This window comes from Harpia harpyja, unplaced genomic scaffold (assembly GCF_026419915.1).
Source record: "Harpia harpyja isolate bHarHar1 unplaced genomic scaffold, bHarHar1 primary haplotype scaffold_190, whole genome shotgun sequence".
NCBI classification, from domain to species: domain Eukaryota; kingdom Metazoa; phylum Chordata; class Aves; order Accipitriformes; family Accipitridae; genus Harpia; species Harpia harpyja.
Window position 1 is genome coordinate 1 of NW_026293211.1, and position 22,863 is coordinate 22,863.

General features: G+C 50.6%; 1 protein-coding gene, 2 pseudogenes and 3 gene segments (V, D, J or C); 3 read left to right on the forward strand and 3 right to left on the reverse strand.

The window, feature by feature from the left end:
• Positions 1–8,523: 8,523 nt before the first annotated feature.
• LOC128138273 (immunoglobulin heavy variable 3-23-like) lies at positions 8,524–10,010 on the reverse strand (annotated as a pseudogene).
• Position 10,011: 1 nt separating this feature from the next.
• Positions 10,012–10,380, forward strand: LOC128138250 (immunoglobulin heavy variable 3-30-like; the record flags this gene model as incomplete). The annotated part of the segment is given in 1 exon segment: positions 10,012–10,380. A coding segment is annotated over 1 exon segment (369 nt), but the record flags the coding sequence as incomplete, so codon positions are not given.
• Positions 10,381–10,770: 390 nt separating this feature from the next.
• LOC128138251 (immunoglobulin heavy variable 3-23-like) lies at positions 10,771–11,412 on the reverse strand. The segment is given in 2 exon segments: positions 10,771–11,168; positions 11,262–11,412. Coding segments are annotated over 2 exon segments (549 nt in total).
• Positions 11,413–11,748: 336 nt separating this feature from the next.
• On the forward strand, positions 11,749–12,470 carry LOC128138252 (immunoglobulin heavy variable 3-23-like; the record flags this gene model as incomplete). The annotated part of the segment is given in 2 exon segments: positions 11,749–12,156; positions 12,303–12,470. Coding segments are annotated over 2 exon segments (576 nt in total), but the record flags the coding sequence as incomplete, so codon positions are not given.
• Positions 12,471–12,562: 92 nt separating this feature from the next.
• Positions 12,563–13,054, reverse strand: LOC128138253 (immunoglobulin heavy variable 3-21-like; annotated as a pseudogene).
• Positions 13,055–16,801: 3,747 nt separating this feature from the next.
• LOC128138254 (uncharacterized) lies at positions 16,802–17,981 on the forward strand. Its single transcript, XM_052779555.1, has 3 exons — positions 16,802–16,952; positions 17,045–17,163; positions 17,556–17,981. The coding sequence occupies exons 1-3, from the start codon at positions 16,802–16,804 to the stop codon at positions 17,979–17,981; spliced, it is 696 nt and encodes a 231-aa protein (XP_052635515.1).
• Positions 17,982–22,863: the final 4,882 nt, after the last annotated feature.

A 22,863-nucleotide genomic window follows, 5' to 3' on the forward strand; every position in this document is an offset into this window, starting at 1 on the left:
TTGGGGGGTTAAATACTTATTTTGGGGGTTATAAACTTATTTGGGGGTTATAAACTTATTTTGGGGGGTTATAAACTTATTTTCGAGGTTAAATATTTATTTTGGGGGTTACATACTTATTTTTAGGGTTATATACTTATTTTGGGGGGTTATGTACTTATTTTTGGGGTTAAATACTTATTTTGAGGGGATAAATACTTATCTTGGGGGGTTATATACTAATTTTTCAGGTTAAATACTTATTTTGGGGGCTAAATACTTATTTTGGGGTTTATATACTTATTTGGGGGTTAAATACTTATTTCGGGGGTTATATACTTATTTTTAGGGTTAAATACTTATTTTGAGTGGTTCTACTTATTTCGTGGGAGGTGGGATCATTTTTGGGGGGTGTCTACTTATTTGGGGGGATGTATATATTTTTGGGGGGTGTACACTTATTTTGGGGGTTAAATACTTGGTTTTGGGGGGGTTAAATACTTATTTTGGGGGATTAAATACTTATTTGGGGCATTATCTACTTATTTTGGGGGGCGTATATTTATTTTGGGGTTGTATATTTATTTAGGGGGCATATATTTATTTGAGGGGACTTTACTTATTTTGGGGGTTAAATACCTTTTGGAGGGTTACATACTAATTTTGGGGGGCTATATACTTATTTTGGGACATTTATACTTATTTGGGGGGGTTGTTTGGTTATTTTTGGGGGGAGTACATTTATTTTGGGAGTGTACGCTAATTTTGGGGGGTGCGTACTTATTTTGGGGGCTTAAATACTTATTTTGGGGGAGCGTATACTTAATTTGGGGGTTAAATACCTGTTATGGGGGGTTATATACTCATTTTGGGGGGGGTTATATACATTTTTGGGGGGAGTAAGCTTATTTTTAGGGGTGTAAATTCATTTTTGGGGGGTGTATATTTATTTGGGTGGGCTGTTTGCTTATTTTGGGGGGTTAAATACTTATTTTGGGGGGCTAAATACTTATTGGGGGGTTTAAACACTTATTTTGGGGGGTTAAACACTTATTTTGGGGGGGTTATATATTTATTTTGGGGGGGTGTCTAGTGATTTGGGGGGGTGGGCTTATTTTTGGGGGCCGCCTACTCATTTTGGGGGGTTCTATACTTATTTTTTGGGGGGGGGAGGTGTAAAAGGGGGGGTCCCCCTCTCATTTCGGGGGGGTTTATTCTTACCTGATGGGGGGGGGGGGCGCAGAAACTGGGGGTGCGTCCCCTGTAGATGTCCTGGGGGGGGGAGGAGGAGGAAAAAATGGGGTGAATGGGGTGACCCCCCCTCGTTTTTGCCCCCCAGACCCTGCCCCCCCCCCCCTTATCCCCCCCCGGGGCCTACCTCGGCCTGGTGTCGTCGTCCGAGGCCTAGTCCCCCCCACTGAGGCCTAGACCCCCCCAAACCCTGTTCCCCCCCCCCCCAGAGGCCTCCTCAGGCCTCCGACCCCCCCCCAGCCCCTTCCCCCCCCCCCTTTGAACCCACCCCGAGGCGGTTGCTACGGAAAAACCCCCGGTTGCTAAGGAAAAACCCCCGGTTGCTAAGGAAAACCCCGCGGTTGCTAAGGAAACCCCGCGGTTGCTAGGGGGAGGGACGCGCTTCCGGGTTTCCCCCCCGCCCCGCTCCATCCGGTCTGCGCCGGCGCGGCGTCACCCCACCGAAGCCACGCCCCTCCGGCCGCGGCGGGGCCAATGAGCGCGCGTTGCTAGGCAGATTAGAACGCCATTTTGAGGCGCCGCTGTGCCAGTTGGGTTTGGTGGATTTGATTCCGTTTATTTGATTGATTTTTATTTCTTTTCTTTAATTTCATTTTATTTCTTTGGCTCATTGACATTTCCTTCAGTTCATTTATATTTGTACATTTATTTCATTTGTTTTTCTACATTTAATTTAATTTATTTTTCTGCGTTTCATTTATTTTTCTGCATTTAATTGCCCTTTTCTACATTTAATTCCATTTATTTTTCTGCATTTAATTTATTTTTCTACATTTAATTTCATTTATTTTTGTGCATTTAAGTTTATTTCTTTTATTTCAGCCATATAATCATCCATTTATTTTTATTTCATCTCTTATGTGTATTTTTCTGTATTTCTTTTATTTTTTCTTTTGTATTTATTTTCCTTTAATTTTTCTTTCTTGTTTATTTATTTTGCTTTTATTGTTCTTTCATTTATTTATTTTGCTTTCTTTTATGGCATTTATTTTTATTTCTTTTGCTTCATCTAGTTCAGCTCTTCCATTTATTTTTATGTCACTAATTTCAGATATTTTAATCTATTCTTATTATTACTTTAGTTCTAGTTAATTAATGTATTTTTACGTATTTTTATTTCCATTTCTTTCTTCTCTTTATTTTCTTTTATTTCTTTTCTGCCTTTAATTTCTTTACGCCCGTTACTCAATTTATTTCTTTAATTCCCTTTATTTTCTTTTATTCCTTTTATTAAATTCATTTTCTTTTTACTCCTTTTATTCCATTTAATTTCTTTTTATTCCATGTTTTATTTCATTTCTTCATTTTCTTTTATTCCATTTCTTTATTCCCTTTCTTTTATTCCTTTTATTAATTATTCCATTTACTTATTAGATTTATTTTATTCCATTTATTTCTTTTTATTACATTTATTTTCTTTTATTCGCTTTTATTTTATTCCACTTATTTTCTTTCACTCCTTCTATTAATCCCATTTATTTTCTTTTTATTCCATTTTTCTTTTATTTCTTTTACTTTCTATTTCATTTACTTTCTTTTTATTCCATTACTTTTTTTATTCCACTTATTCCATTTATTTTCTTTTATTCCATTTATTTATTGCCTTTATTTTCTTTTTTATTCCATTTATTTATTCCCTTTATTTTCTTTTTTATTCCATTTATTTATTCCCTTTATTTTCTTTTTTATTCCCTTTATTTTCTTTTTTATTCCCTTTATTTTCTTTTTTATTCCCTTTATTTATTCCCTTTCTTCTCTTTCCCCCTTTCTTTTCTTTTTATTCCGTTATTTTCTGATAGTTAATTTATTTTATTTAATTTAATTTCATTTTATTTTATTTTCATTGCTTTTCTTTATTCCGCCGCTCTGTGGACCCTTTGGTGGTGTTGTCATGTCCCTGTCCCCCCCCCTCCAAAAAAAAGGGGGATTTAAAGTTTTTTTTTGTTTATTTATTATTTTATTTGGTTTATATTGAAGTTCTTTTTTAATGGTTTTTCAGGCAACACCGAGAAAAGAAAGAATAATAATAAAGAAAATTAAAAAAATTAAAGCGAGCTGTGCATCTTTTGGCCAAATATAAGAATAATAGTAAAAATAAAATAGCCTGTATTTCCACTAATAATAATAATAATAAAATAAACTATCACATATTTTGAGTAATAAATATGGATAATAAGAAATAAACATAACACTTATAATTTAGTAATATAATAATTTATATAAACATAAGAAAAATAATTTAAAATATAATTAATCAATACTAATACTGGTGACGATAATAAATATCAAATCGCATGTATTTCTACTAAAAATAATAATAAAACCCCCAAATAGCGCTTTTTCTTGCTAAAAATAATAACACTGAATAAATAATAAGTATTTCTAATAAAATAATGTTCATAAAATAGGACGTGTTTCTGCGGGGAATAGGAATAAAAAGGCAGCAAGGATTTCTGCTAGTGGTAATAAAAATAATGGAACAATTATTTCTGCTAATAATAATAGTAATTATAATAAAAATAATAATAATAAAGCACGTAGTTCTGCTAAAATAATAACAACAATAAAATAGCAGGGAAAATTATAAAAACTAAAATAGTATTTCTGCTAATAATAAGAAGAAAATAAAGTAGTATTAAGAATAATAATTTCTTTTTATGAGAGTACTACAGTAAAAGTATTTCTGGTGATAATAATAAAAATAAAGTAGAAGAATTCCTGCTAATAATAATGGTAATAGAAAATAAGGTAGAATACATTTCTGTTAATAATAATTAAAATAAAGTAGCATGTAATAATGATAATACAATAATGAATGATAAAATAATACTAATAAATATAATAATAATAAAGTAGAATTATTTCTACTACTAATAAAAAAGTAGCACATATTTCTCCAAAGGTAGTAATAAGAATAAAATAGCAAGTATTATTGATGATAATAATAATAATAATAAAAAAATAAAGCAGACACTTTTCGACTAATAGTAATAATAATCAAGAAAGTAACATATTTCTGCAAGAACAGTAATAATAACAATAAATCGGCAAGTATTATTGATAGTAATAATTTAAAAATAAAGTAGAAGTATTTCTGTTAATAACAACGGTAATAACAATAATAAACAGAAGTATTTGTGCTAATACTACTAATAAAAGAAAAAGCGGGGCGCATTTCTGCTAATAAAAATAATAAGAAGAAATCAAGTAGAAGTTTTTAGTGCTAATGATAGTAATAAAAGAAAATGAAGTAGGATGTATTATCGATAATAATAAACGAATATAAAGTGGCAAGTAATAAATAATAATAATTAAAATATAATAATAATAAGAAATAATATCACCGTATTTCTGCAAAGCTAGTAATAATAACAATAAAATAGCACGCATTTCCCAAGAAAATAATAATAAAGATTACATAGCAAATCAAATAAACCCGACAATCATAGAAAATAATCCAATTTTTAAATTAACCAAATTAATTAAAAAATCCCCCAAGTACGACCCGATGTTACCGCTGGCTCTCGCTGTATTTTGGGGTGCGCAGCTGCCGGGGGCGGCCCCTTTTTCTCTGCTAAACCCGCCCGGTTTGGGGCTTTCCCGCGCAGCTGCCGCCGCCAAAAATACCCATTAATGGACCCGAAACCTCCAAAAGGGCCTTTTTCCGCCCCAGATTTAGTCGCTGTTCTCATTTTCGGGCTTTTAATTACAGCTGTTGCTCTCGGCACCTGAATTTCGGGGTGTAATTATATTTATCCCTCAGGGCGCCTCAATTCGGGCTGAAATTTAAGTCTAGTAGGACTAAAATTTAAGGCTATTAGGGCTAATAATTAAGTGTATTAAGGCTTAAAATTAAATTTAAGACCCAGCCCCCTAAATTAGAGCTAATAATTAAGTCTGTTAGGGCTAATATTTGAGTCTATTAGGCCTTATAATGAAATTTATTCCGCAGCCTCCCTAAATTAGGGCTAATAATTGAGTCTATTAGGGCTAATAATTAAGTCTATTAGGGCTTATAATGAAATTTGTTCCCCAGCCTCCCTAAATTAGGGCTAATAATTAAGTCTATTAGGCCTTATAGTTACATTTATTCCCCAGCCCACCTATATGAGGGCTTATAATTAAGTCCATTAGGGCTTATAATTAAATTTCTCCCCCATGCCTCCTAAAGTATGGCTAATAATTAAGTCTATTAGGCCTTATAATCACATTTATTCCCCAGCCCACCTATATGAGGGCTAATAATTAAGTCAATTAGGGCTTCTAATTAAATTTCTCCCCCATGCCTCCTAAAGTATGGCTAATAATTAGTTCATTAGGGCTAATAATTAAGTGTATTAGGACTAATAATTAAATTTATCCCCCAGCCCTTCTTAATTAAGGCTAATAAATAAGTGTATTGGGGCCAAGGTCTGGGTACCCCGCAGGGATCCAGGCTCGGGGCATCAGGAAGACGTTGGGCTTGGCCAAGATTTGGGGCAAAACAGTCGAGGTTTGGGGAAAACACGGTGGAGGTTTGGGGCAAAAGAGTGGAGGTTTGGGGCAAAACGGTCGAGGTTTGGGGCAAAACGGTCAAGGTTTGGGGCAAAAGAGTGGAGGTTTGGGGCAAAAGAGTCGAGGTTTGGGGAAAACACGGTCGAGGTTTGGGGCAAAAGAGTGGAGGTTTGGGGCAAAACGGTCGAGGTTTGGGGCAAAAGAGTGGAGGTTTGGGGCAAAAGAGTCGAGGTTTGGGGCAAAACGGTCGAGGTTTGGGGCAAAACGGTCGAGGTTTGGGGCAAAACGGTCAAGGTTTGGGGCAAAAGAGTGGAGGTTTGGGGCAAAAGAGTCGAGGTTTGGGGCAAAACGGTCGAGGTTTGGGGCAAAACAGTCGAGGTTTGGGGCAAAACGGTCGAGGTTTGGGGCAAAACGGTCAAGGTTTGGGGCAAAAGAGTGGAGGTTTGGGGCAAAAGAGTCGAGGTTTGGGGAAAACACGGTCGAGGTTTGGGGCAAAAGAGTGGAGGTTTGGGGCAAAACGGTCGAGGTTTGGGGCAAAAGAGTGGAGGTTTGGGGCAAAACGGTCGAGGTTTGGGGCAAAACGGTCGAGGTTTGGGGCAAAACAGTCGAGGTTTGGGGCAAAACGGTCGAGGTTTGGGGCAAAACGGTCGAGGTTTGGGGCAAAACGGTCGAGGTTTGGGGCAAAACGGTCAAGGTTTGGGGCAAAAGAGTGGAGGTTTGGGGCAAAAGAGTCGAGGTTTGGGGCAAAACGGTCGAGGTTTGGGGCAAAACAGTCGAGGTTTGGGGCAAAACGGTCGAGGTTTGGGGCAAAACGGTCAAGGTTTGGGGCAAAAGAGTGGAGGTTTGGGGCAAAAGAGTCGAGGTTTGGGGAAAACACGGTCGAGGTTTGGGGCAAAAGAGTGGAGGTTTGGGGCAAAACGGTCGAGGTTTGGGGCAAAAGAGTGGAGGTTTGGGGCAAAACGGTCGAGGTTTGGGGCAAAACGGTCGAGGTTTGGGGCAAAACAGTCGAGGTTTGGGGCAAAACGGTCGAGGTTTGGGGCAAAACAGTCGAGGTTTGGGGCAAAACGGTCGAGGTTTGGGGCAAAACGGTCAAGGTTTGGGGCAAAAGAGTGGAGGTTTGGGGCAAAAGAGTCGAGGTTTGGGGAAAAACACGGTCGAGGTTTGGGGCAAAAGAGTGGAGGTTTGGGGCAAAACGGTCGAGGTTTGGGGCAAAAGAGTGGAGGTTTGGGGCAAAAGAGTGGAGGTTTGGGGCAAAACGGTCGAGGTTTGGGGCAAAACAGTCGAGGTTTGGGGCAAAACGGTCGAGGTTTGGGGCAAAACGGTCAAGGTTTGGGGCAAAAGAGTGGAGGTTTGGGGCAAAACAGTCGAGGTTTGGGGCAAAACGGTCGAGGTTTGGGGCAAAACAGTCGAGGTTTGGGGCAAAACGGTCGAGGTTTGGGGCAAAACGGTCAAGGTTTGGGGCAAAAGAGTGGAGGTTTGGGGCAAAAGAGTCGAGGTTTGGGGAAAACACGGTCGAGGTTTGGGGCAAAAGAGTGGAGGTTTGGGGCAAAACGGTCGAGGTTTGGGGCAAAAGAGTGGAGGTTTGGGGCAAAACGGTCGAGGTTTGGGGCAAAACGGTCGAGGTTTGGGGCAAAACAGTCGAGGTTTGGGGCAAAACGGTCGAGGTTTGGGGCAAAACGGTCGAGGTTTGGGGCAAAACGGTCAAGGTTTGGGGCAAAAGAGTGGAGGTTTGGGGCAAAAGAGTCGAGGTTTGGGGCAAAACGGTCGAGGTTTGGGGCAAAAGAGTGGAGGTTTGGGGCAAAACGGTCGAGGTTTGGGGCAAAACAGTCGAGGTTTGGGGCAAAACGGTCGAGGTTTGGGGCAAAATGGTCGAGGTTTGGGGCAAAACGGTCAAGGTTTGGGGCAAAAGAGTGGAGGTTTGGGGCAAAAGAGTCGAGGTTTGGGGAAAACACGGTCGAGGTTTGGGGCAAAAGAGTGGAGGTTTGGGGCAAAACGGTCAAGGTTTGGGGCCAAAATGGTTGAGATTTGGGGCAAAAGAGTCGAGGTTTGGGGCAAAACGGTTGAGGTTTGGGGCAAAATGGTCAAGGTTTGGGGCCAAAACGGTTGAGATTTGGGGCAAAAGAGTCGAGGTTTGGGGCAAATGGTCGAGGTTTGGGGGCCAAAACAGTTGAGGTTCGTGGCAAACAGTCAAAGTTTGGCACAAAAACGGTCGAGGTTTGGGGCAAAAGAGTTGAGGTTTGGGGCAAATGGTGGAGGTTTGGGGCAAAAAGATTGCAGTTTGGGGCAAACCGTTGAGATTTGGGTGAAACGGTTGAGGTTTGGGACAAACATGGTTGAGATTTAGGGCAAAAACAATTGAGGTTTGGGGCAAATGGTCGAGGTTTGGGGCCAAAACGGTCGAGGTTTGGGGCAAACAGTCAAAGTTTGGGGCAAAAACGGTCGAGGTTTGGGCAAAGGGTTGAGCTTTGGGGCAAACAGTTGAGGTTTGGGGCAAATGGTGGAGGTTTGGGGCAAAAAAAAATTGCAGTTTGGGGCAAACGGTTGAGATTTGGGTGAAACGGTTGAAGTTTGGGGCGAAAACGGTTGAGGTTTGAAGCAAAACCAGTTGAGATTTGGAGCCAAAATGGTTGAGGTTTGATGCAAACGGTCAAAGTTTGGTGCAAACAATTGAGGTTTGGGGCCAACGGCTGAGGTTCGGGGCAAACACGGTTGAGATTTAGGGCAAAAACGGTTGAGGTTTGGGGCAAAACGGTTGAGGTTTGGGGCAAACGGTTGAGGTTTGGGGCAAACGGTTGAGGTTCATGGCAAACAGTCAAAGTTTGGTGCAAACAATTGAGGTTTGGGGCAAAAACGGTTGAGCTTTGGGGCAAACATGGTAGAGCTTTGGGGCAAACAAGACTGCAGTTTGGGGCAAACAGTTGAGGTTTGGGGCCAAAATGGTTGAGGTTTGATGGAAATGGTTGAGGTTTGGGGCCAACGGTTGAGGTTCGTGGCAAACAGTCAAAGTTTGGGGCAAAAATGGTTGAGCTTTGGGGCAAAGGGTTGAGTTTTGGGGCAAATAAGATTGCAGTATGGGGCAAACGGTCGAGGTTTGGGGCCAAAGCGGTCGAGGTTTGGGGCAAAAACGGTCGAGGTTTGGGGCAAAAACAGTCGAGGTTTGGGGCAAACACAGTTGAGGTTTGATGGAAATGGTTGAGGTTTGGGGCCAACGGTTGAGGTTTGTGGCAAACAGTCAAAGTTTGGTGCAAATAATTGAGCTTTGGGGCAAAAATGCTTGAGGTTTGGGGCAAAGGGTTGAGTTTTGGGGCAAATGGTAGAGGTTTGGGGCAAACATGGTTGAGATTTGGGGCAAAAAAGATTGCAGTATGGGGCAAAGGGTTGAGATTTGGGTGAAACGGTCGAGGTTTGAGGCCAAAACGGTCAAGGTTTGGGGCAAAAACGGTTGAGCTTTGGGGCAAACGGTTGAGCTTTGGGGCAAATGGTAGAGGTTTGAGGCAAACACGGTTGAGATTTGGGGCAAACAAGGTTGAGGTTCGTGGCAAACAGTCAAAGTTTGGGGCAAACAATTGAGCTTTGGGGCAAAAACGGTTGAGGTTTGGGGCCAAAATGGTTGAGCTTTGGTGCAAAGAGTTGAGGTTTGGGGCAAACAATTGAGGTTTGGGGCCAAAACAATTGAGGTTTGGGGCAAACAATTGAGGTTTGGGGCCAAAGTGGTTGAGGTTTGGGGTGAATGGTCGAGGTTTGGGGCAAAAATGGTCAAGCTTTGGGGCAAATGGTAGAGGTTTGAGGCAAACATGGTTGAGATTTGGGGCAAAAAAGCTTGCAGTTTGGGTGAAAGAGTTGAGGTTTGCGGCAAACGGTTGAGGTGTGGGACAACCGGCCGAGGCTCGGGGCAAGGATCTGGACTGGCTGCAGGGGTCTTGGGGTGGGGGTGATGGTTTTGGGAGGATTTGGGGACACAGTGCAGGGAAGTTGGGGCTCGGGGCCACCACCACGAGCATGTTTCCCGCAGTAGTAGGTGGCCGTGTCGTCGGCCCTGAGGCTGTTCATCTGCAGCGTGACCGTGCTCTGGGAGTCGTCCCTCGAGATGGTGAAACGTCCTTCGACCGCCGAGGCGTAACCTCTGTTACCGCCGCCGCCGTCAACACCCGCGACGAACTCGAGCCCCTTCCCGGGCGCCTGTCGCACCCAGACCATGCTGTAGCCGCTGACGGTGATGCCGGAGCCCTTGCAGAGGAGGCCCAGGGACCCCCCGGGTGTCTGCAGACCCCTCCGGACCCCACCAGTTGCACGGTCCACCGAGTCCAGACACCGGGGGGGTCCCTGCGCCTCCTCTGCAAGGGCTCCGGCGTCACCGTCAGCGGCTTCGGCATGGAGTGGGTGCGACAGGCGCCCGGGAAGGGGCTCGAGTTCGTTGCGGGGATTAGCTACGATGGTAGTAGCACCCACTACACGCCGTCGGTCAAAGGACGCTTCACCGTCTCGAGGGACAACTCCCAGAGCACGCTCACGCTGCAGATGAACAGCCTCAGGGCCGACGACACGGCCACCTACTACTGCGGGAAATGTGCTTGTGACGGTGATGGTGGCACCCAGCCCCAACATCCCAGTGCTCTGTGCCCAGATCCTGGTGTCTTCCTCAATCTTCCGCCTTGATCCTGGTCCCCGTCACCCAACCCAGACCCTTGTCCTGAGTTTTGACCCTTCCCACCCAGCCCAGACGTCTCTCACCCAACGTACAGCCCTTGCAGAGGACGCACTGAGCCTGGGTTTGGGGCAAGACCCGGGGATTTGGGCACCGTGCAGGGGTCCAGGATCCTTGCAAAGGATCCAGACTCGTGCAGAGAGTCCAGGCTCAGGGCGAGGGTCCGGGCTTTGGGAAGATGCTGGGAACGCTGCAGGGACGTTGGGGCAGGGTGGGAGGGTCCAAGCACGGGGCAAAGGATCCCGGCTCGGGGCAGGGGTCCGGGCTCAGGGTGAGGGTCTGGGTTGGGTTCAAGGCTCCGGAATGGCTGCGAGGGTCCAATCTTGGAGCTGGGTCCTGGCTCAGGGCAAGGGATTTGGGAAGATGCTGAGATGCTGGGATGCAGAGCAGGGATGCTGGGACACGGTGCCAGCATATCTATCACCATCAGCACATTTCGCGCAGTAGTAGGTGGCCGTGTCGTCGGCCCTGAGGCTGTTCATCTGCAACGCGAGCGTGTTCTGGGAGTTGTCCCTCGAAATGGTGAAACGTCCTTTCACCGCCGGCGCGTGCCAGGTCCTACTATCGCTGCTGTTAATAGCCGCGACCCACTCGAGCCCCTTCCCGGGCGCCTGTCGCACCCAGTTCATGCCGTTGCTGCTGAAGGTGAAGCCGGAGCCCTTGCAGAGGAGGCGCAGGGACCCCCCGGGTGTCTGGAGGCCCCCTCCGGACTCGACCAGTTGCACGGCCGCCCGCAGCCCTGCGGAGACAGAAAGGACGGGATTGAGTCGCCCGGGTCCCAGAGTCGCCCACCCCACCCCAAATCCGCATGCCCGGGGTTATGGGGTCCTACCTGGGAGGGCTGCGAAGAAGACGAGGAGGAGGAAGGTGGAGGGGGGGCTGCTCTGTGTGGGTCCTGCTGGGGGGGTCCCCTCTGCCCAGGGGGACTCGAGCTGGCCAGGGTGATGGTTACACCAAAGGAGGGTTCCACGGGCCCTGACCATCCACCCGACCTGATTCCAGACCCCTGACCCAATCCTGGACCCCTGGAACCCACCCCAAAAGGGGTTCTGGCCTGGTTGCAAAGGGTCTGGGCTCAGTTCAGGGGGTGCAGGATTGGGTCAGAGGGCTGGGGGCCGGGCAGGGATGGTCAGAGCCCATGGAACCCTCCTTTGGTGTAACCACCCCCCCGAGCAACTCGAGTCCCCCTGGGCAGAGAGGACCCCCCCAGCAGGAAAAACTCCAGAGCAGCGCCCACTCCACCGTCCTCCTCCTCATCTTCTTCACAGCCCTCTCAAATAGGATCCCCATAACCCCGGGCATACGGATTTTGGGGTGGGTGGGCGACTCTGGGACCCGGGCGACTCAATCCCGTCCTTTCTGTCTCCGCAGGGCTGCGGGCGGCCGTGCAACTGGTCGAGTCCGGAGGGGGCCTCCAGACACCCGGGGGGTCCCTGCGCCTCCTCTGCAAGGGCTCCGGCTTCACCTTCAGCAGCAACGAGATGGTCTGGGCGCGACAGGCGCCCGGGAAGGGGCTCGAGTGGGTCGCAACTATTAGCAGCGATGGTAGTAGCACACTTTACGCGCCATCGGTCGAAGGACGCTTCACCATCTCGAGGGACAACTCCCAGAGCACGGTCACGCTGCAGATGAACAGCCTCAGGGCCGACGACACGGCCACCTACTACTGCGCGAAAGAAGCTGGCAGTGACACTGATGCTCACACCGAGTCCCAGCATCCCTGCTCTGTGTTCCCAAATCCCGCCAACTTTCCAAATACCATCCACTCAGCCCGGACCCTTGCACCAAAACCAAATCCTTTCCCTGAGCCCGGACCTTTTGCTCCCAGCCCGGACCCTTGCACCAAACCCAGACCCTTACATCCCGCCTGCAGCCTTGCAGCGAGCCCAAATCCTTCACGGTGCCCAAATCCCCGGCTCTGGACCCAAATCGGGGCCCTGCGCCTCCTCTGCAAGGGCTCCGGCTTCGCCTCCCGCAGCTCCGACACGCGACGGGCGCCCGGGAAGGGTCTGGAGCGGGTGGCAGAAATCACCGGGGGTGACGGTGCTGGTACAGACGACGGGGCTGCCTTGGCAGCACCCGGCCGGTTCCAGAGCCGAGGATTTGGGCACCGTGCCGGGGTCGGGCTCGCCTCTAAAGACGCGGGTTGGGAGAGAGACGTCTGGGCTGGGAAAAGGGTCGAGGCTCAGGACAAGGGTCCGGGTTGGGTGCAGGGGTCCAGGAATGAGGCAGGCGTTTGAGACAGATGCCGGGATTTAGGGACACGGTGCAGGGATGCTGGGACTCGGTGTGAGCATCACTGGCACTACCATCAGCTTCTTTCGCGCAGTAGTAGGTGGCCGTGTCGTCGGCCCTGAGGCTGTTCATCTGCAGCGTGAGCGTGCTCTGGGAGTCGTCCTTCGAGACGGTGAAGCGTCCTTTGACCGACGGCGCGTAGTTTGTGTAACTACCACCGCTGTTAATACTCGCGACGTACTCGAGCCCCTTCCCGGGCGCCTGTCGCACCCAGTTCATGCTGTTGCTGCTGAAGGTGAAGCCGGAGCCCTTGCAGAGGAGGCGCAGGGACCCCCCGGGTGTCTGGAGGCCCCCTCCGGACCCCACCAGTTCATAGAATCATAGAATCATTTCGGTTGGAAAAGACGTTCAAGATCATCGAGTCCAACCATCAACCATGCCCCCTAAACCATGCCCTGGCGTACCCTGTCCACGCGCTTTTTGAATATCTCCAGGGATGGTGACTCCACCACTTCCCTGGGCAGCCCATTCCAACGTCTGACAACCCTCTCGGGACAGAATTTTTTCCTAATATCTCACCCAAATCTCCCTGCCGCAACTCGAGGCCGTTTCCTCTCCTCCTGTCCCTAGTTACTTGAGAGTAGAGACCAGCACCCACCTCGCTACACCCTCCTTTCAGGTCGTTGTAGAGAGCGATGAGGTCTCCCCTCAGCCCCCTCTTCTCCAGACTAAACCACCCCGGTTCCCTCAGCCGCTCCTCGAAGTTCTCTAGACCCTTCTCCTTGTTCTCCAGACCCCTCACCACCTCGGTTGCCCTTCTCCAGACACGCTCCAGCACCTCAACGTCTTTCCCGTAGCGAGGGGCCCAAAACTGAACCCAGGACTCGAGGTGTCACCTCACCAGTGCCCAGTACAGGGGACAACCACCTCCCCGCTCCTGCTGGCCACACTATTTCTGATGCCGGCCAGGATGCCGTTGGCCTTCGTGGCCACCTGGGCACACTGCTGGCTCATATTCAGCCGGCTGTCGACCAGCACCCCCAGGTCTTCTTCTGCCGGGCAGCTTTCCGGCCACTCTTCCCCAAAGCTGTAGCATTCCATGGAGTTGCCGTGACCGAAGTGCAGGACCCGGCACTTGGCCTTGTTGAACCTCGTACAAACGACCTCGGTCCATGGATCCAGCCTGTCCAGATCCCTCTGTAGAGCCTTCCTACCCTCCAGCAGATCGACCTTCCCTCCCAACTTGGTGTCGTCGCCAAACTTGCTGAGGGAGCGCTCGATCCCCTCGTCCAAATCATCGATAAAGATATTAAACAGAACCGGCCCCAACACCGAGCCCTGGGGAACGCCGCTTGTGACCGTTCGCCAACCAGATTTAACTCTCTTCACCACGACCCTCTGGGCTCGGCCATCCAGCCCGTTTTTCACCCAGCGAAGAGGACACTTGTCCAAGGCACGAGACGCCGGTTTCTCAAGGAGTATGCCATGAGAGACAGTGTCCAAGGCCTTGCTGAAGTCCAGGTAGACAACATCCACAGCCTTTCCCTCATCCACTAGGCGGGTCACCTGGTCATGGAAGGAGATCGGGTTGGTCAAGCAGGACCTGCCTTTTGTAAACCCACGCTGGCTGGGCCTGATCCCCCTCTTATCCCGGGCTTGCCATGTGAGCGCTCTCAAGACAAACTGTTCCATAACGTTCCCCGGTACCGAGGTCAGGCTGACAGGCCTGTAGTTCCCCGGATCCTCCCTCCGACCCTTCTTGTAAATGGGCGTCACATCGGCAAACCTCCAGTCCTCTGGGACCTCCCCTGGTGACCAGGATCGCCGATAGATGACGGAGAGCGGCTTGGCAAGGACCTCTGCCAGTTCCCCCAGTACTCTCGGATGGATCCCATCGGGTCCCATGGATTTGTGAGTGTCCAGACGGCGTAGCAGGTCCCTAACGAATTCCTCCTGGATTAAGGGGGGTATGTTCTGCTCTTCATCCTCACCTTCCAGCTCAGGGGGTGGAGTACCCTGAGGATGACTGGACTCACTATTAAAGACTGAGGCAAAGGCGGCATTAAGCACCTCGGCCTCTTCCTCATCTCTGGTGGCTACGTTCCCTTCTGTATCCATTAAAGGACAAATATTCTCCTTGGGATTCTTTTTACTGTTAGCATATTTGTAAAAACATTTTTTGTTGTCCCTTACGACAGTGGCCAGATTGAGTTCTAGCTGAGCTTTTGCCTTTCTAATTTCCTCTCTGCATGACCTAACGAGATCCCCGTACTCCTCCCGAGTTGCCCGCCCTTTCCTCCAGAGATGATAAACTCTCCTTTTTTTCTTGACTCCTAGCAAAAGCTCCCTGTTCAGCCAGGCCGGTCGTTTTCCTCGGCGGTTCGACCTGCGGCACGGGGGAATAGCCTGGTCCTGAGCCATTAAGATTTCCTTTTTAAAGAACGTCCATCCCTCCTGGACCCCTTTGCCCTTCAGGACCGTCTCCCAAGGGACTCTCTCAACCAGTGCCTTGAAGAGCCCAACGTTTGCCCTCCGGAAGTCCATAGCGGTGGTTTTGCTGACCACCTTCTTTGCCTCACCAAGAATTGAGAATTCTATCATTTCACGGTCGCTAAGCCCAAGACGGCCTCCGACCATCACACCTCCCACCAGTCCTTCCCTGTTCGTAAACAACAGGTCTAGCAAGGCTCCTCCCCTGGTTGGCTCACCCACCAGCTGTGTCAAGAAGTTATCTTCCACACACTCCAAGAACCTCCTAGACTGTTTACTCTCTGCTGTGTTGTATTTCCAGCAGACGTCTGGAAAGTTAAAGTCCCCCACGAGGACAAGGGCACACGATTCTGAGACTACTGCCAGCCGCTTGTAGGACGATTCATCCGTCTCTTCAACCTGGTCGGGCGGTCTATAACAGACTCCCAGCACGATATCTGCCTTATCGGCTTTCCCTCTCATCCTCACCCATGAGCACTCCACCTTGTCATCAGAATCGTGTAGCTCTGAACAGTCCAAACATTCCCTAACGTAGAGAGCCACCCCACCACCTCTTCTACCTCGCCTATCCCTTCGGAAGAGCTTGTAGCCATCCAGTGCAGCACTCCGGTCACGGGAGTGGTCCCACCGTGTTTCCGTGATGGCGACTAAGTCGTATCTATCCTGCTGCATGATGGCTTCCAGCTCCTCCTGTTCATCACCCGTGCGGATTACTGCGTGAAAGATTTTGCTGATGGTGATAGAAATGCTGGCACCGTGTCCCAGCATCCCTGCTCTGCATCCCAGCATCTCAACATCTTCCCAAAACCTTTGCCCTGAGCCAGGACCCAGCTCCAAGCCCGGACCCTCGCAGCGATCCCGGAGCCTTGTACGGAACCCAGACCCTCGCCCTGAGCCCGGACCCCTGCCCCGACCGTGGATCCTTTGCCCCAAGCTTGCACCCTCCCACCCTGCCCCAACGTCCCTGCACCGTTCCCAGCATCTTCCCAAAGCCCGGACCCTCGCCCTGGACTCTCTGCATGAGTCTGGATCCTTTGCAAGGATCCTGGACCCCTGCACGGTGCCCAAATCCCCAGGTCTTGCCCCAAACCCAGGCTCGGTGCGTCCTCTGCAAGGGCTGTACGTTGGGTGAGAGACGTCTGGGCTGGGTGGGAAGGGTCAAAACTCAGGAGAAGGGTCCGGGTTGGGTGCAGGGGTCCAGGCTGGGTGCAAGGGAGCAGGTAGGCTGCAAGAATCCAGGAATAAGGCAGGAGTTTGTGGAAGAGGCCAGGATTTGGGGACACAGTGCAGGGGTGTTGGGGCTCGGTGCCAGCGTCGCTGCCACCACCACAATCACCAGCAGTTTTCGCGCAGTAGTAGGTGGCCGTGTCGTCGGCCCTGAGGCTGTTCATCTGCAGCGTGACCGTGCTCTGGGAGTTGTCCCTCGAGATGGTGAAGCGTCCCTTGACCGACGGCGCGTAACCGGTGTAACTACCACTGCTGCTAATAAGCGCAACGTATTCGAGCCCTTTCCCGGGTGCCTGTCGCACCCATGCCATGCTGTTGCTGCTGAAGGTGAAGCCGGAGCCCTTGCAGGGCTCTGGGCTCTATTCAAGGGGTCCAGGATTGGGTCAGGGGGCTGTAAAAAGGGCTGGGGGCCAAGCAGGGATGGTTAGAGCCTGTGGAACCCTCCTTTGGTGTAACCATCACCCCAAACAACTCGAGTCCCCCTGGGCAGAGAGGACCCCCCCAGCAGGGAAAACTCCAGAGCAGCCCCCCTCCACCTTCATCCTCCTCATCTTCGTTGCAGCCCTCCCAGGTAGGACCCCACAACCCCGGGCACGCAGATTTGGGGTGGGTGGGTGACTCTGGGACCCGGGCGACTCAATCCCGTCCTTTCTGTCTCCGCAGGGCTGCGGGCGGCCGTGCAACTGGTCGAGTCCGGAGGGGGCCTCCAGACACCCGGGGGGTCCCTGCGCCTCCTCTGCAAGGGCTCCGGCTTCACCTTCAGCAGCAACGGCATGAACTGGGTGTGACAGGCGCCCGGGAAGGGGATCCAGTGTGTCGCGGGTATTTGGAGCGGTGGTAGTGACACGCGGTACGCCCCGTCAGCCAAGGGAAAGTCTTCCAGCGTCCGTCTGCACATCATGAGGAAAGCCTCTGCCCCGAGCCTGAGCATCCCTGCCCTGCATCCCAACATCCCAGAACCTTCCGGAAACCCCCGCAGCCAGAACAGACCCTGGCGGGGCACCCAGACCTTGGCACCAACCCCGAACCCCTGCCCTGACCCAGACCCCCTGCCCGGCTCTGTCTTCTGCACCCAGTCCCCATCCCTGCTCCCTGCCTGCTCCATGCCAGGGACCCCAGAAAACCCTCTACGCTGCCAAAATCCCCCGCGCCGTACCTTAAATTCTCCTCCCAGATCGTGTTGTGCAAGGGCTCCGGCTTCACTTTCAGCAGCAAAGCCATGAACTGGGTGCGACAGGCGCCCGGGAAGGGGTTCGAGTGGGTCGCGAGTATTAACAGCGGTGGTAGTTACACAAACTACGCGCCGTCGGTCAAGGGACGCTTCACCATCTCGAGGGACAACTCCCAGAGCACGCTCACGCTGCAGATGAACAGCCTCAGGGCCGACGACACGGCCACCTACTACTGCGCGAAAGCTGCTGGTGATTGTGGTGGTGGCACCGACGCTGGCACCGAGCCCCAACACCCCTGCACTGTGTCCCCAAATCCTGGCCTCTTCCACAAACTCCTGCCTTATTCCTGGATTCTTGCAACCTACCTGCTCCCTTGCACCCCAACCTGGACCCCTGCACCCAACCCGGACCCTTCTCCTGAGTTTTGACCCTTCCCACCCAGCCCAGACGTCTCTCTCCCAACGTACAGCCCTTCAGAGGACGCACCGAGCCTGGGTTTGGGGCAAGACCCGGGGATTTGGGCACCGTGCAGCGGTCCGGGCTCCTTGCAAAGGATCCAGACTCGTGCAGAGAGTCCAGGCTCAGGGCGAGGGTCTGGGCTTTGGGAAGATGCTGGGAACGGTGCAGGGACGTTGGGGCAGGGTGGGAGGGTCCAAGCACGGGGCAAAGGATCCCGGCTCGGGGCAGGGGTCCGGGCTCAGGTGACGTGCGGAAAACAGACTCCACAGTCGGTGAGACTTTAAAGTAGGTACGTTCATTCAGCGCTGGGCAGCGCGGGGGGTCGTCCCACCAAAGTCGTGCATGCCCAACTCGGCAACTTACTTCAAATTTAAACAGTCAAGTGTTACATATACATAGAGTTTTGCAATGCGCCTATACATAGGCATGATCTATTCCCGCTTCATATTAAAATGAGTTCCAAGAAGTCACAAGGCCGGTCTTGGCTGGTTTTTGGGGTCGACTGCTGCTTCTTATCAGGGTCTATCTCCTGCCCCAGCCAGCCTCAACAATGCAAACGTTAAGCATCACTTCTCATCCCCTTGGGCCATGTCTACCTCTACTGAAATTTCTTTAACTTCACTATAAGCCAGATAATTATTAAACAGTTCCTATCCACATCCATATATCTACTATATCTACTAAGGTTCCTTTGGCTCCCCATTTCACAGGGCTGAAGGTCTGGGTGCACGGCTCTGGGATCGCTGCGAGAGTCCAGTCCTGGAGCGGCGGTCCTGGCTTGTGGCAAGGGTTTTGGGAAGATGCTGAGATGCTGGGACACAGCGCAGGGATGCTGGGACACGGTGCCAGCATCTCTATCACCATCAGCAGATTTCCCGCAGTAGTAGGTGGCCGTGTCGTCGGCCCTGAGGCTGTTCATCTGCAGCGTGAGCGTGTTCTGGGAGTCGTCCCTCGAGATGGTGAAGCGTCCTTGGACCGACGGCGCGTACCAGGTCCTACTATCACTGCTGTAAATGGTTGCGATGAACTCGAGCCCCTTCCCGGGCGCCTGTCGCACCCACTCCATGCCGAAGCTGCAGAAGTCAAAGCCGGAGCCTTTGCAGGGTCTGAGCTTGGAGCAAAGGGTCTGGGCTCAGTTCAAGGGGTGCAGGATTGGGTCAGGGGTCTGGAGACATGGCTGGGGACCAGGCAGCGATGGTCAGGGCCCGTGGAACCCTCCTTTGGTGTAACCATCACCCCGAGCAACTCTAGAAAACCAGGGCAGAGGGGACCCCCCCAGCAGGACCCACCCAGAGGAGCCTCCACCTTCCTCCTCCTCTTAATCCTCCTCTTCTTCCTCGCAGCCCTCCCAGGTAGCACCCCACAACCCCGGGCACATGGATTTTGGGGTGGGTGGGCGACTCTGGGACCTGGGCGACTCAATCCCGTCCTTTCTGTCTCCGCAGGGCTGCGGGCAGCCGTGCAACTGGTCGAGTCCGGAGGGGGCCTCCAGACACCCGGGGGGTCCCTGCGCCTCCTCTGCAAGGGCTCCGGCTTCACCTTCAGCAGCAAAGCCATGAACTGGGTGCGACAGGCGCCCGGGAAGGGGCTCGAGTGGGTTGCGAGTATTACCAGCAGTGGTAGTAGCACCTACTACGCGCCGTCGGTCAAAGGACGCTTCACCATCTCGAGGGACAACTCCCAGAGCACGCTCACGCTGCAGATGAACAGCCTCAGGGCCGACGACACGGCCACCTACTACTGCGCGAAATCTGCTGATGGTGATAGATATGCTGGTACCGTGTCCCAGCATCCCTGCGCTGCGTCCCAGCATCTCAGCATCTTCCCAAATCCCTTGCCCTGAGCCAGGACCCAGCTCCAAGATTGGACCCTCGCAGCCATTCCGGAGCCTTGAACCCAACCCAGACCCTCGCCCTGAGCCCGGACCCCTGCCCCGAGCCGGGATCCTTTGCCCCGAGCCTGGACCCTCGCCTCTTGCCCCAACGTCCCTGCACCGTTCCCAGCATCTTCCCAAAGCCTGGATGCAAGCCCAGACCCTCGCCCTGAGCCTGGATCCTTTGCAATGAGCCTGGACCCCTCCACGGTGCCCAAATCCCCGGGTCTTGCCCCAAACCTCCTCCCTGCGCCTCTTCTGCAATGGCTGCACGTTGAGTGAGAGACGTCTGGGCTGGGTGGGAAGGGTCAAAACTCGGGAGAAGGGTCCGGGTTGGGTGCAGGGGTCCAGGTTGGGTGAAGGGGACCAGGAACAAAGTGGGAGTTTGAGGAAGATGCCGGGATTTGGGGACGCAGAGCAGGGGTGTTGGGGCTCGGTGCCGGTGTCGGTGCCACCATCATCATCATCTTCTTTCCCGCAGTAGTAGGTGGCCGTGTCGTCGGCCCTGAGGCTGTTCATCTGCAGCGTGACCGTGCTCTGGGAGTCGTCCCTCGAGATGGTGAAGCGTCCTTTGACCGACGGCGCGTAGAACGTGCCACTACCATCGGTGTAAATACACGCGAAAAAAAAGTATTTCGCTTATGCTAGTGATAAACCCTATTTTTGATGGTGTCATATTTCATCTTGATGAGCAGCATTAAATACAGCACAAACAGCTTGCAACGTCCGTTTTCATTGGCAGAAGCACACCTTCGGAAAGAAGCTTTGCAGAGCGCGGTGGAAAAGGTATGACTCTCCCTAGATAACTTTCTCTTCCTAGGATTAATGTACTTTTAGGCAACGCAGCCACCCAATCTTAAAAAATGCAGCCCGATGTACGACACTGTCCTCACCGATTAAAAGATCGGAAGCTAAACTACCTTAAAGTACAGCTGTGGTGCCCCAAACAGATGTGTATGTAGTACCCAAATACTTCATTCGAGTTTTCATGCCGCTGTACGTTGTGTTGTATCCTCACACTTCGAGGCCCAAGCTAGCTTTTACTTTTTGGTAATTAAGGAACTTCTCGTAGAAGCGGCTGCCGGACGAGCGCTCCGTGTAGGTAAGGACTGTCGGATCTCTCCCGGCTTTCCTGCGAAACCCACCCAGGGCGCTTCAGCCGCTGCTGCAGTCCCAACCCTTTGCTCCACGCTCTCTATCCCAGCTCGAAAAAACCACCAATCCGCACGGGATTCCTCTCTTCCCCTCCGTCTCCCGGGTTTTGTTGGGGTGTTAGCACCTCGATGATGCTCCCAACTGTCTCCAGACCGCCGTGATTAGGGCGGGTGGTCCGTAAGGCGTTAGCCCTGGCCGTGTTTCTGGACCGTCCCCAAATTCCGCTGCCTTCTGCACCATTTGGAAGCGAGTCAAGGGCCAAATTTGCTGGGCAGCAGCCACAAACTGACCAGCTTTAGTTTGACAGGGATGCCTCTCTATTGTTTCAAAGAAACTAACTCAATAGTTTGATTAACTATTAAGTAGGTATTCTTTATTGGCAGCGCTGGGTGCACAGGGGGGGATCGTTCCACCTATCGTGCGCACCGTCGGGTTTAATTGTGCAGGTTAAGTACACGTTCTACGTACTTATTCACTAGATTTCCGAGAAATGTTATACATATTCATTAGTTTTCCGGGAAACTATTAGCATATGTAAATGTCCTTTACGCAGGCGCATTGAAGGTCTCTGGTGGTCTTCCGTAGTCTTCCTCACTTGTCCGCTACTTGACCCTCCTCAGGTGATTCTGCGCAGTATGGTCCTTTACATGTTTTGATACGTCGGTGCTTGTTAGTGCTCTTATTATCTAAGTTTTCGTTAGTGGTATAGAACCATACGGTTAGTTTAAGCTAAATTATCTACAAGGACGAGAACAAAGGCAGGAGTTGTTATCTTTTCCGGCCCTATCTATTCAGGCAAGGCCTCTACTTGTGCCTTCGTAACAAGATTGTAAATTCATCAAACATTTAATTAAGTTTTGTGATCACTTATGGTTCCTTCTTGCTCATCCCTCCCAAGGACCAGTCTCTGACGGGCTTAATCCTCGACAAACACCAGTCCTTGGTACGTAAAGTTACAGAGAAACAATCATTAAGCAATAAGCGGTTCGTTCTCTATATCGCTATAAAGCCCCGAAGAGCAACTGGACATGCCAGCAGTTTTACAGCTCTGGCTTAGAAGCAGGAATAACTGAAACGGGGACTGCCCGAAAAGTTCCAGCCTCCACTATCCCACCCAGAATCAATCACTGCACAAAGTACCTGACTTTTCGTGAAGCAGCTTCTGAATTACCGCAGGTGCCCGGCACCTGAAAATAAGTCAAAAGCAAGCGCCGGGCTACTTTAAGAGTATTGTGAATGGCAGAAACTCAGAAATTATTTCATGAGCAACTCACTTCTCCAGGGAACAGGCAAAAGGGAAACAGCAGGTAAATCATCAAAGGGCAGACAAAGGATAAACGATCTTTTCTGTTGTCATGGTTTGTGAACCAGTCCTTAAAGACAAACAAGCATTGCCCATCACATCCGGAGATGCCTTCCTGACCAGCAGCATCGGAATTTTTTTCCCTTAAGACTCAGTTTTTATAAAAGTTTACTCTTTGGTTCCATCCGTTGCTCAGGAGGAAGAGGGAGCATTTCATGCCCGCTTCCCACCGTCCCCGAGCACTCAAGAAGTTCAACTGCGACCGATGGTTTCTTTCAGCTACTGGCAGCGGTTTTCTTGGTGATTTCTAGATGTTCACTCACATTTAGCTCGTATCGCCCTTTCCATTCCGCATTAGACACAAAACCATTGCCAAAAATACGCTGTATTCGATGAATTAAGTTAATCACTGAAAATACGGGATCGATGTTCATCCAGAAGCATTTTGCAGGCACTAACGTAAAGATGCGTGTATAACTGAAGCCACGATACAGATAACAGACACCGGCCTGCGGTGCGA